The 12,797-nt window shown below is 42.6% G+C and overlaps 1 protein-coding gene across 8 annotated transcripts in view; it reads right to left on the bottom strand.

Annotated features, from left to right (window-relative positions):
• Nucleotides 1-200: 200 nt before the first annotated feature.
• Nucleotides 201-12,797, bottom strand: part of stum (mechanosensory transduction mediator stumble) — a 211,910-nt gene continuing 199,313 nt past the window's right edge. For all 8 annotated transcript variants that reach the window (XM_073989280.1, XM_073989281.1, XM_073989282.1 and 5 more), the window contains 5 exons: nucleotides 5,602-6,216; nucleotides 5,437-5,539; nucleotides 5,242-5,368; nucleotides 1,189-1,383; nucleotides 201-1,084 (listed from right to left, as the gene is read on the bottom strand). In XM_073989280.1, the coding sequence (XP_073845381.1) occupies nucleotides 972-1,084; nucleotides 1,189-1,383; nucleotides 5,242-5,368; nucleotides 5,437-5,539; nucleotides 5,602-6,216 (1,153 nt within the window). In that variant the 3' untranslated portion in view covers nucleotides 201-971. The remainder of the gene's footprint in view (nucleotides 1,085-1,188; nucleotides 1,384-5,241; nucleotides 5,369-5,436; nucleotides 5,540-5,601; nucleotides 6,217-12,797) is intronic.

The following is a 12,797-nucleotide window of genomic DNA, read 5'->3' as shown; positions in this document are numbered from 1 at the left end:
GATTAGTTTGAGGTTCAAACGAATTTTTATAGAATAGTTTTAGGTTCAAACTAATTCTTAGAGAATATATTGAGGCTCGAACTAATGCTTCCTGAATAGTTTAAAGCTCAAACTAAGTCTTGTTCAATTGGATGTTGGAATAGCTGACTGATCCTATTGTGCTTATAATTTTATCTTGTGAATTGAAACAAACACCATAGTTTTGTTATTTTTAAGAGTTTTTATTTATATCAATAATTAATTACAATATTTCTATAGATTTGTATTCACTTTTTTATTGGATGTTAGAATACAATGGTATTTACAAATAAAAAAGGTAAAAATTACTATTTTTAGATTTTATTTAGAATTCAATTCAAATGTGTTTTTGTATTGCTTTAAGCTTAAAAATAAGTGCACTTTTTGAATTTCTAATATTTACTTTCTTAACTTGATATGTAATAAAATTGTATTAATCATTTTTTATTATTGTTTTTATGTACAAAATATTATTATTTTTTTTCTAATTTATTATCTAAATTTACACTACTTAAATTTTATATAAAATAATGGTCATTGCTTTCAAAGGAAATTGTCGTAATTTTTAATAATTTTTTTGGAATAAATTATTTTTCAAAATTTTTTCTTAAATTAAGGAAAACATGTTTTTCATAGTTCCATTTTTTTATTATTTTGGAATTCATGTTGGTAGACATAGTTTGTATTCTTGCTTTTTAAAGGTCAATATTTGTTGTTGTTTCATTGGAAGTTATTTTTTATTAGTTTTCATTTATGTGGTAGACTTTCAATGTGTAGTATTTGTTTGTATGGAAGGTGAGGTTAGTTTTTAACAACATAACCTCTTATTTTCCATGCTTTGGAAGTAATTTATTTTTTGTTTTTTGTTTTTTTTTTTTGTATACATTTTTGTAGATTGGAAGTTCCAAGTATTCACTTGTTATAGGGAAGTTTCATTAGTTGCTTAGCATCACTTATGTTTTAGTTCCTTCTGCAGCCGCTGCTGCGGTGGCAGCAGCTGCAGCTGCTTGTCTTTTCTCCTCCTCCATTTCAAGACGTTCCACTTTACGGATTTTGCTTAGTTTCTCTGGAAGGGGAGAAAAATTAATATTTATTAAAAAAATAAATAAATAAAAAGTTTTGAAAAGTTTTTCAGGATTATTTTAAATATCCTTTCGCCTATTAACTTACTTGCACATTTCAGCATAATGGTACCCCACCATATACTCCAGCCCCAGCCAACAAAACAAAAGAGAACACAAAACAGTTGGGCCATCCCCACAATAATGTTGATGATCAAGGATCCCAAACGAGCCTTGGCGCTGTCATAGTGGGAAAAACGTGGTATGCCAACACACACGCAAAAGAAGCCGGATAGTAATGTTCCTGGAATTAAAACAAAGACATAAGTGATAAAAGAATTTCTCCTAAGAAAACCTTCTGTACATGAAGGACAACCTAAAGGATTCTCCTTCAGATAAAAGTTCTACTAAAGGGGTCCCCCTAGATAGAAGACCTTATTAAGGGGTATTCTCTACATATAAGACCTCCTAAGGAGTCTTCTCTACACTAAAGGGGTTCTTCTCTACCCAAAGGGGATCTTCTCTACCCTTTTCTCTCCTTCTTCTTCTTGTCTACATGTAATACTTCCAAAGGGGGGGTTCTCTACATAGGAGGCCTTCTATGGGGGTATTATCTACGTAGAAGACCTCCTGAGGGGGTCTTCTATACTTAGAAGACTTCCTAAGGGACTCTTCTCTACAAAGAAGCCCTCCTAAGGGGCCTTCTCTACATAGAAGCCCTGTTAAGGCTGTTTTCTACACATAGACAACCTTCTAAAGGGATCTACCCTACCTTCCAAAAGGTCCCCCTATATATAAAAGGCTTTCTAAGGAGATATTCTTTATATAGAAGAACTCCTAAGGTGGACTTCTCTACATAGAAGACCTTCTTTAGGGATCTTCTCTACAAAGAAGACCCCCTAATGATGTCTTATCAACCTAGAAGACCTCCTAAGGGAGTCTTCTCTACATAAACGACCTCCTAAGTGGGTCTTCTCTACACTAAAGGGGTTCTTCTCTACCCAAAGGGGATCTTCTCTACCCTCTTCTTTACATGTAATACTTCCAAAGGGGGGGTTCTCTACATAGGAGGCCTTCTATGGGGGTATTATCTACGTAAAAGACCTCCTGAGGGGGTCTTCTATATTTAGAAGACTTGCTAAGGGACTCTCTTTATATAGAAGACTTCCTAAGGTGGTCTTCTCTATATAGAAGACCTCCTAAGGGGGTCTTCTCTACATAGAAGACCTCCTAAGGTGGTCTTCTCTACATAGAAGACCTCCTAAGGTGGTCTTCTCTACATAGAAGACCTCCTAAGGGGGTCTTCTCTACATAGAAGACCTCCTAAGGGGGTCTTCTCTACATAGAAGACCTCCTAAGGGGGTCTTATCTGCATAAAAACCTTCTAAAAGGGTCCTCTATACATAAAAGACCTCCTAAGGGGGTCTTCTCTACATAGAAGACCTCCTCAGGGGGTCTTCTCAACGTAGAAGACCACCTAAGGGGGTCTTCTCAACGTAGAAGACCTCCTAAGGGGTTCTTCTCTACATAGAAGCCCTCCTAAGGGGGTCTTCTCTACATAGAAGACCTCTTAAGGGGTCTTCCCTCCATAGAAGACCTTCAATGGGGGTCTTCTCTACATAGAAGACCTCCTAAGGGGGTCTTCTCTACATAGAAGACCTCCTAAGGGGGTCTTCTCTACATAGAACACCTCCTAAGGGAGTCTTCTCTACATAGAAGACCTTCTAAGGGGGTCATCTCTACATAGAACACCTCCTAAGGGAGTCTTCTCTACATAGAAGACCTCCTAGGGAGTCTTCTCTACATAGAAGACCTCCTAAGGGGGTATTCTCTACATAGAAGACCTCCTAAGGGGGTATTGTCTACATAGAAAACCTCCTAAGGGTGTCTTCTCTACATATATACGACCTCCTAAGGGGGTCTTCTCTACATAAAAGATCTCCTAGGGAGTCTTCCCTACATAGAAGACCTCCTAAGGGGCTCTTCTCTACACAGAATACCTCCTAAGGGGGTCTTCTCTACATAGAAGACTTCCTAAGGGGGTCTTCTCTACATAGAAGACCTCCTAAGGGGGCATTCTCTACATAGAGGACCTCGGGCATTCTCTACATAGAGGACCTCCTATGAGGGTCTTCTCTACATAGAAGACCTCCTAAGGGAGTATTCTCTACATAGAAGACCTCCTAAGGGAGTCTTCTCTACATAAAAGACCTCCTAAGGGGGTCTTCTCTACATAGAAGACCTCCTAAGGGGATCTTCTCTACACAGAAACCTCCTAAGGGGATCTTCTCTACATAGAAGACCTCCTAAGGTGGGGTCTTCTCTACATAGAAGACCTCCAAGGGGGTCTTCTCTACATAGAAGACTTCCTAAGGGGGTTTTCTCTACATAGAATACCTCCTAAGGGGGCATTCTCTACATAGAGGACCTCCTATGAGGGTCTTCTCTACATAGAAGACCTCCTAAGGGGGTCTTCTCTACATAGAAGACCTCCTAAGGGAGTCTTCTCTACATAAAAGACATCCTAAGGGGGTCTTCTCTACATAGAAGACCTCTCTACATAGAAGACCCCCTATGGGAGTCTTCTCTACATAGAAGACCCCCTAAGGGAGTCTTCTCTACATAGAAGACCTCCTAAGGGAGTCTTCTCTACATGGAAGACCCCCTAAGGGAGTCTTCTCTACATAGAAGACCTCCTAAGGGAGTCTTCTCTACATAGAAGGCCTCCTAAGGGGGTTTTCTCATACATAGACCCCCTAAGGGAGTCTTCTCTACATAGAAGACCTCCAAGGGGGTCTTCTCTATAGAAGACCTCTCTACATAGAAGACCCCCTATGGGAGTCTTCTCTACATAGAAGACCCCCTAAGGGAGTCTTCTCTACATAGAAGACCTCCTAAGGGAGTCTTCTCTACATGGAAGACCCCCTAAGGGAGTCTTCTCTACATAGAAGACCTCCTAAGGGAGTCTTCTCTACATAGAAGACCTCCTAAGGGGGTCTTTCCTACATAGAAGACCTCATAAGGGGGTCTTCTCTATTGAAGACCTCCTAAAGGGGTCTTCTCTACATAGAAGACATCCTAAAAGGGGTCTTCTCTACATAGAAGACATCCTAAAAGGGGTCTTCTCTACATAGAAGACCTCCTAAGGGGGTCTTCTCTACATAGAAGACCTCCTAAGGTTGTCTACTCTACATAGAAGACCTCCTAAGGTGATCTACTCTACCTAGAAGACCTCTAAGGGCCTCTTCTTTACATAGAAGATATCCTGAGGGTGTCTTCTCTACATAGAAGACCTCCTAAGGGGGTCTTCCCTACATAGAAGACTTCTGAGGGGCTCTTCTGTACATTTTTTTTTTTGGACGGGGAAAAATCATCGAAAGACTCTGGCTACCTGACGTCACCAGGTGTGCGAGACTTTAACACGCTAAAATAACCCCTTTACTCTGATCCACCTGATTCCTACATAGAAGACCTCCTAAGAGGGTCTTCTCTACATAGAAGACCTCCTAAGGGGGTCTTCTCTACATAGAAGACGTCCTAAGGGGGTCTTCTCTACATAGAAGACCTCCTAAGGGGGTCTTCTCTACATAGGAGACATCCGAAGGAGATCTTCTCTACATAGAAGACCTCCTAAGGGGGTCTTTTCTACATAGAAGACCTCCTAAGGGGTCTTCTCTACATAGAAGGGGATCTTCTCTACATAGAAGACCTCCTAAGGGGATCTTCTCTACATAGAAGATCTCCTAAGGGGGTCTTCTCTACATAGAAGATCTCCTAAGGGGGTCTTCTCTACATAGAAGACCTCCTAAGGGGGTCTTCTCTACATAGAAGACCTCCGAAGGGGGTCTTCTCTACATAGAAGACCTTCTAAGGGGGTCTTCTCTATATAGAATACCTCATAAGGGGTTCTTCTCTACATAGAAAACTTTATAATGGGGTCTTCCCTACATATAAGTCCTCCTAAAGGGGTCTTCTCTACATAGAAGACCTCCTGAGTGGGTCTTCTCTACATAGAAGACCTTCTAAGGGGGTCTTTCCTACATATAAGTCCTACTAAAGCGATCTTCTCTACATATAATACCTCCTAAAGTGGCATGTAATGAACCACCGACAGGGCCCTGGGTTTTCCGGGCATAACTCCTCCCAAATTCAAACGACTTACCCAATCCTGGTATCACAATATTGCATATGGCACAAAACCATGCCAAACAAAGAGGTAGAACGGGTATGGCTCCCTTCATTTTGGATGTATATTCGACTAGGTCCACATGTAATTTACGGCGAGTATCCTAGAAGACAAAGAACAAAAAATATGTAAACATTTTAGAAAGGGAAGTCACATGTTTCCCAAACTTACCTCAGGTGGTGGAGCTCTAATACTTTGCCGGCGGCTTTCCGAAGCGGCTACCTTTTTCTTGCGACAGCACAGCAAGAAGTTGCAAAAACGTTTGCAACAACCCCTGCAAGAGAAAGATTCAAATATTTTATATCACCCATTTCCTCAAATCCCCTGTACACTCACTGTTTCTCTGACACATCTTGACCCTCTAAGACGGCAGCATCGGTTGGTGTTATACCAGCTTCAGGATCTTGCCATGCAACCGTGGACCCAGCCATTGAACCAGCAGCAGACGCTTGACGTTTCTTACGACACGGTATACAGAAACAGCATTTCTTTACCTCCGTTTCATCACCAGTCTTTGGATCGATTTTATTCACCGAACGACAACAGAAAATTTTACTCAAACACAGGCCACAACGACTTTGTTTGGGTGGTCCCACAGACCGTATAGGTGGCGGTGCTGGTGCTGTTGTTGGTTTCCTTTCCAATTCCTTATCTTTGGACTTTTTACCGCAACAACTTCTACAACAATTCAATTTTTGCCAACATGAAGTCTTCTTAGCTGTCGTATCCTTTTCATCGACTAACTGTAAATTGGTTGTGGTGGCACTGCTTGTAGCCGACAGAACTGGTTGAGTGGCTTCATCATGTTTATTCTTGCGTTTACGTTGACAACAACGGGAACAACGTGAGCGACGACATGGCATACAAAATTTCGCACAACAACGGCAACAGCCTCGGGGTGTATCGTCGTCTTCGTGTTCGGGTTTTTCGAGATACTCCTGACTACCGGATCTGCAAAAGAAATGAAAGAATGGATAGTTGGAAGGTGAGATAAAGGTTTTCTTTATTGGATTGCACTGACTACAGTTTTTTGGAAGATTGTTATCCCTAAGTTAGGGCATCATGGATTCATAGCAGACATCCTAAAGAGGTCTTCTCTCTTCATAGGAAACCTGATAAAGGGATCTTCTCTACATAGAATGGACCTTCTTTACATAAAAGATCGACTACATTGGTCCTCTTTACGTAAAAAATCCGTCTTCGCGGGTCCTCCCTACGTAGGAAAAGTCCTAAAGGGGATCTTCTCTACATAAAAATAACTTTAAGGCACATTAGACCAAGAGATGTGGATTTTTAAAGAATATATTTCTTTGAATCCCACAGACCAATAGACCAGAGAACAAACTCCTGACACCTGATCTCATACAACTTAGCGAGCACGACTATCCTAAGGAAAGAATTTAAATGCGCCCTTGACATCCACAAATGCGTCCATAACGTCATCACTTTGCAGTTGAAACAGAATATGTAGACCTGGATTAAACTTCTATCGTATTCGATTGCCCTCGGTTATTGCGGATCCGGTTGTGGCACTTCTCTACAGCCGCAATCCAGCACCTGTGGAATCCTGCAGCGTGACGCAAAGAGTCCTTTGTGACCACAACGCCCGGATTGGTAAATACCGGTGAATCGTCCGGATCTATTAGTCGAAGTTGTTCAAGAACGATATCCGATCTTGAAGGTGGGCTCTCTAAATCCTCCGCCATTTCAAGTAGATCTCTGACCGTATGAAAATCTCGACACCTTATATATCGCAAGTATTGTGGTAAAGCGTTTCGGAAAATCCTTTCAACTTTCTGTACCTCAGTGTATGTGCTGTGTCGCATAAAATCGTGCATGCTCAGGGTATACGCGTTAAAGGGCGCTCGTTACTTTCACTTTCGTATTTTATCCTCTAGTTTCTCAAAATAAAGCGACTGTAAAAATGGCCTGAGGAAGTAATCACGGAAACTTTTTTGAAGCCAATGCCTCCGTATCTCGTCCTCTAGTTCCTCAAAATAAAGCGACTGTAAAGGGAGACTGCGGAGGTATTCACGGAACACTTTTTGAAGCCAATGCATTTCCCCTCAAACTTCAGGCATCCGGGTACTCAGCTATTTAATGAACTTAAGGGTTGCGCTGATTCCATCATAACTGATGTTCCCTTTCCGTACCTGGTCTGTTAATGCTATGATATCCCTATCGGCAATACCAGTGTTTGCGTCCTAATAAAGGGATCTTTTCTACATAGAATACCTCTTAAAGGGATCTACTCCACATAGAAGACATCTTAAAGAGGTCTTCTGTACACAGATGACCTTCTAAGGGGATTTTTTCTACATAAAATACCTCCTAAGCAGGTCTTCTCTACATAAAAAATCTTCTAAAACCGTCTTTTCTATATAGAGGACAATCCAATTGGGTCTTCTCTACGTTGAATGCCTCCTAAGGGGGTCTTCTATACATAGAAGACCTCATAAGGGGGTCTTCCCTACATAGAGGTCCTCCTAAAAGCGTCTGCTCTACATAGCAGACCACCTAAGGAAGTCTTCTCTACATTATGGACCTTCTAAAGGGATCTTCTGTACAAGAAAGAACTCCATAAGGGGTCTTCTCCACCTAGAAGATTATTTAAAATATACCTCCTTAAATTGAAGACCTTCTAAGTGGATTTTTTCTACAATAAAGTCCTAAAGGATTCTTCTCTACATAGAAGAACACCTAAGGTAGTCTTCTTTATATTGAAGACCTCCTAGCAATACCAGTGGTCGCGTCCGCTTTGGACCATATGGAAGGCTGTGTAGCGGCAACAACACTTGGCCGGGCAGCGTTTAATCAGGCTGATCGTTTCCGAACGATGGTTCTCGGGAGAATGTGTGCTGGCTCCAGTCACCGAGATGAGAAGTGTCTTGAGTGGTGTCAGACATTTTGCCTTCAGGCTTGTCGATGGCCTTTTGTGTTGCTTCTGCAACTAAAGAATCCTTCTGAGGCAATCCGGGTTATGTTCTATCGCTATAAACAGAGCAAATCATTGACATTTCGCGAGGTGAAGCGTTCGAACTTCTCAATATAGGCCATTGAGTCCGCTCTTCGAAGAGTACAGTAGGTCCAGGTGGCTGGAATTTTCAGCTCTACAGCCTTTTCATGGAAGCGGATATAACACTTTCACCTATTAGGCGGTTATATTCCACCAGGAGAGGAGAAGTGTCTTGAGCTGTGTCAGAAAGTTTGCCTCTAGGCGTTTTGTGTTGCTCAAGAATCTTCTCGAGGAGTTCTGAGTCATGTTTCTCCGCGTCCGATGGTGCGGTCGAACTCTTCAAGATAGGATAGGTCTTCCGCTACAAACTGCAGAAATCGTCGTCGACATTTCCAGAGTTGGTGCGGTCGAACTCCTCAAGATAGATCATCAAGTCCTCTCTTCGAAGAGTATAGTAGATCCAGGTGGGCTGGCATTATGAGCTCTACAGCCTTTGCCTCGAAAATCCTACTAGGTGGTTATATTCTCTCTGTTCCCTGCTCGAGCGCCACTGCATAAATGCAACCAGCACCAACTGTAATGCCAATTTTTTTGAAATTGATATCTCAATTTCCGATACGGCAAAAGCACGAAGAACGATGCATTTGAAGTTGTATGACTTCGTAGGACCTTTAATTTTGATTTGATTTTCCGAGTGGACGGTTTGTCAATTGCCGGTTTTGGATAGGTTGCAGCAATGAGGTTCGATTTCATTGAAGAGTTTGCCCAGGTGGCTGGCATTCTCAGCTTTACACACCTTGCCTCGAAAATCCTACTAGGCGGTTATATTCTCTCTGGTCCCTGCTCGGGCGCCTCTGGATAAATCCAATCAACACCAGCTGTAGTGGTATTTCTCATTTTTGGCTGTGATGGATCAGTTTTCGATACAGTGAAAGGATGAAGAACGATGTATTTCAAGTTGTATGGGTTCGCAGGACCTTTAGTTCTGAGTTGATTTTTCAAGCGAACGGTGTGTAAACTGCCGGTTTTGGGTGGGTTGCCCGTATGGCCAGCAATGAAGTTGCTGTTGCCATTGAAGTTGATGGACATTTCACGCAGAGCCTACCAATTTTTTAAGCTCAGCTGCGATTGCTGGACTTTAGTTGGCGCGGAATTATTCATGAAGTCTACCGCAGACATCATACCAGCAAGGAATTTTTATGTTTGCGGAACCTCCTTTGGATGACATTTTTGCTGGTGCCCATAACTACTCTAGAGAATCGTTCGAAATCACTTCGAACTCAGGTGGTATAAATCGAATGTCCCCCGTCTATTTTAGCAATGAATTTGAGCCAGTCAACTTATGCAGAAGGCAGGGAAATGCCGTTCGAAATCACTTCAAACTCAGGTGGTATAAATCGAATGTCCCCCGTCTATTTTAGCAATGAATTTGGACCAGCTTTTGTAAAAGGCAGAGAAATGCCAATGTTTACGATTTTCGAACGATGCTGGCTTTGGGGCGGCTTTAAAGTAGGTATAGTAGATAGGTATATAGGTCCGAATTGGCATCACAATTCCATCAAGTGCTAGCTACCAGGGTCGTTGGCTTCGAACAATAGGTGGAAACCATGAGATTCTACCCATTAATCGAGCCTTTAGCCGGCTTCGTCATCCGTTGGTGTATCTCCAGAGGCAACCATCAAGGGATCACCAATCCACCGAGTGCTAGCTGCCAGGGTCGTTGGCTTCGAACAATAGGTGGAAACCATGAGATTCTGATCATTTATAGTGGTGGTGTATCTCCAGAGGTGTATTGGTGTATCTCCAGAGGTTATGTAGGTCCGCATTGGCATCACGATTCCATCCAGTGAAAGCTGCCAGGGTAGTTGGCATCGAACAATAGGTAGAGGAAACATGGGATTTTGGCCGCTCCCTGATTTCATCATCGTTCATCGTAGCTCCAAAGGATGTGGTGTCTATTAAAATCAGCACAGTAGAAAGCCGAATAGTGATATAGGAGGGGCAGTATTCCCGTACGCTTTCTATAGAGTAAGGTCTGTTATGAAGATGTGTGGGGTTTGCAGTATAAGCACGACTTCAGGTTTTCCCTTTTCTCAATAACCCGAACAGATCCAGAATAATTTGTACATTTGGCTCTTGGTGTCTTCTAAGTAGAAGCAAATAGTTCAACAGTGTTTTTTTTATTAGGATGGGATACAAGAGAAAGAAGAAGAATAGAAGAACATATTTTCCACCTTCCATGGAAGACTTGTTTTGGGTCGTCTAAGAACAGAAAATCTTTAAAGGTGTTTTAAGGACAGAACTCCTTAATAAGGTCTTCAATTTATCTACTTTTGAAATGTAACGCAGACTTAGAGTGCGTATAAGTGTTGACAATACTTATAGGCCCGTATGCCATAAATAAGTTTTGAAAATTATAGTTTATAAATCAACGCTTCGGGCACGGATTGAAAGTTATTCTTCAAAAGTCCTTGATAATTGAATCAAAATTTAGGGTACGTATAAGTGTTGACAATACACATACGCCCATTATTCCCTTATTGGTCGGGTTTCAGAGAGTTCACCAATCACCGCTTCAGTGAACTGCCCAATCATTCTGATGTTCGGGTAGGGGAAAGGACGTTCCGAGACATCATCACTGCTGCAGCCGCTCGCAATATCCCTGCTGGTGGAATACCCGAAGTAAGAACAAACTTCCCAGCAGAGGCGACGGGATTAGCAAATGAGCGTGATGAGCTTCGTCGAACCAACCCCAATGACCCCAGAGTCAGGGACACTGACACTGAAAGTTAAAAGGCTGGTCGGCGTGCATTGTTCCGCTAATGCACGCCGACCAGCCTTAAATCATCTGAAGAGTTGCAAGATTGGAGTCGGTATAGGTGAATTGAGAGCAACGGTTAAGTCACTCTCGAAACCTGGAAGAAGGGAAGATAGGACCTCAGTCACGTTAGGCGACGTTACGTTGACTGACCCGAAGAGGTGCGCAAGTTATTTCAATCGACAGTTTGTCGAGTACCCCGAGAGTGACAGGGCGAAGAGAAGAGTATTACGTCGCATCAGATCTCTTCCTGCCGAGAAGGAACCACCACAGTTTACAATGGATGATGTTGCCAATGCCATCAGGAACGCTAAATCATCCAAAGTGTTGGGCCCTGATGGAATCTCCATGTTAATGTATCTCACTAAAGTTCTCAACTTATCGCTTTCCACCCTCATTGTTCCCGAAGTCTGGAAAATGGGCAGGGTGGTCCCACTACGGAAGCCCGGCAAGGATGCCAGCAAAAGTGAATCATACAGGCTGATTTCGCTTTTGTCGCCCGTAGCAAAGACCCTTGAGGCCTTAGTCCTCCCCAGTGTCAGAAATAGCTATCAAGTTGCCGATCATCAGCATGGATTCCGTAAGCAGCACAGCACGACAACAGCTCTGCACGCCATTACTTACTTACTTACTTAGGTGGCCCATTACAGAACATTTGTTCTATAGGCCGAACTAAGAAGAGATCTCCATTCCTCTCTATTTGTTGCTTTGCACTCTGGAATACCGCGCCTTTTCATCTCATCATCCACTTGTTTGCGCCATCTATTCCTTGGCCTGCCAATTCTGCGTGCCCCGCCATGTGGCATGTATTCATACGCCTTTTTAGCGGGTTCATCATCGCTCATTCTTATGATATGGCCTAGCCAACGCAATCGCTGCATCTCGATACGTTTAACAATATTGATGTCGTTGTATAGCAGATACAGCTCGTGGTTCATGCGACGTCGATATTCACCGTCAACGCAGATTGGTCCGAAGAATTTTTCTCTCAAACACACCAAGCACTGCCATGTCTGCTTGCGCAAGTACCCAGGCTTCGGAGCCATACATCAGCACGGGTAGTATCAGTGTTTTGTAGAGCGTTATTTTTGTTTGACGAGATGTGGCTTTGTTTTTAAACTGCTTACTTAAACCAAAGTAGCATCTGTTGGCCAATACAATTCTTCTTTTTATTTCACAACTGATGTCGTTTGTTGTGTTTACGGAGGTGCCGAGGTAGACGAAGTCTTTTACTACCTCAAAATTGTAGGTACCAACTTCCACAGTCGGTCCGAGCTCAATGGACGTATTGCGCGTCGACACCATCAACTTGGTCTTCTCACCGTTTACCGCCAGACCCACTTTAGCAGATTCTCCTTCGACCTTTATAAAGGTATCAGTTACTTCTTTTACTGATCGGCCCATGATGTCTATATCATCAGTATAAGCAAGTAACATGTGACTATTGGTGTAGATTGTGCCACTTCTTTTGACGTTTGCCTCTCGTATAACCTTTTCTAGCTGTCTCCTTGTCTGAAACCTCTTTTGGTACCAAACTCTTCGGAGAGGTTCTTTCCTATTTTTACTGAGGACCTCGTGTCAGTTAAAGTCATTTTACAAAGCCGGATGAGCTTTGCGGGAATACCAAATTCAGACATGGCTTGGAATACCTTTGAACGCAGCGGGCTGTCGAAGGCTGCTTTATAATCGACAAAAAGGTGGTAGGTGTCGATCTGCATCTCTTGGGTCTTCTCCAGGATTTGCCGCAGGGTAAATATC

This window comes from Musca autumnalis, unplaced genomic scaffold (assembly GCF_047663935.1).
Source record: "Musca autumnalis isolate F117 unplaced genomic scaffold, ASM4766393v1 scaffold_5, whole genome shotgun sequence".
Classification (NCBI taxonomy): Eukaryota; Metazoa; Arthropoda; class Insecta; order Diptera; family Muscidae; genus Musca; species Musca autumnalis.
This window is presented reverse-complemented; position numbering and strand designations above follow the sequence as displayed.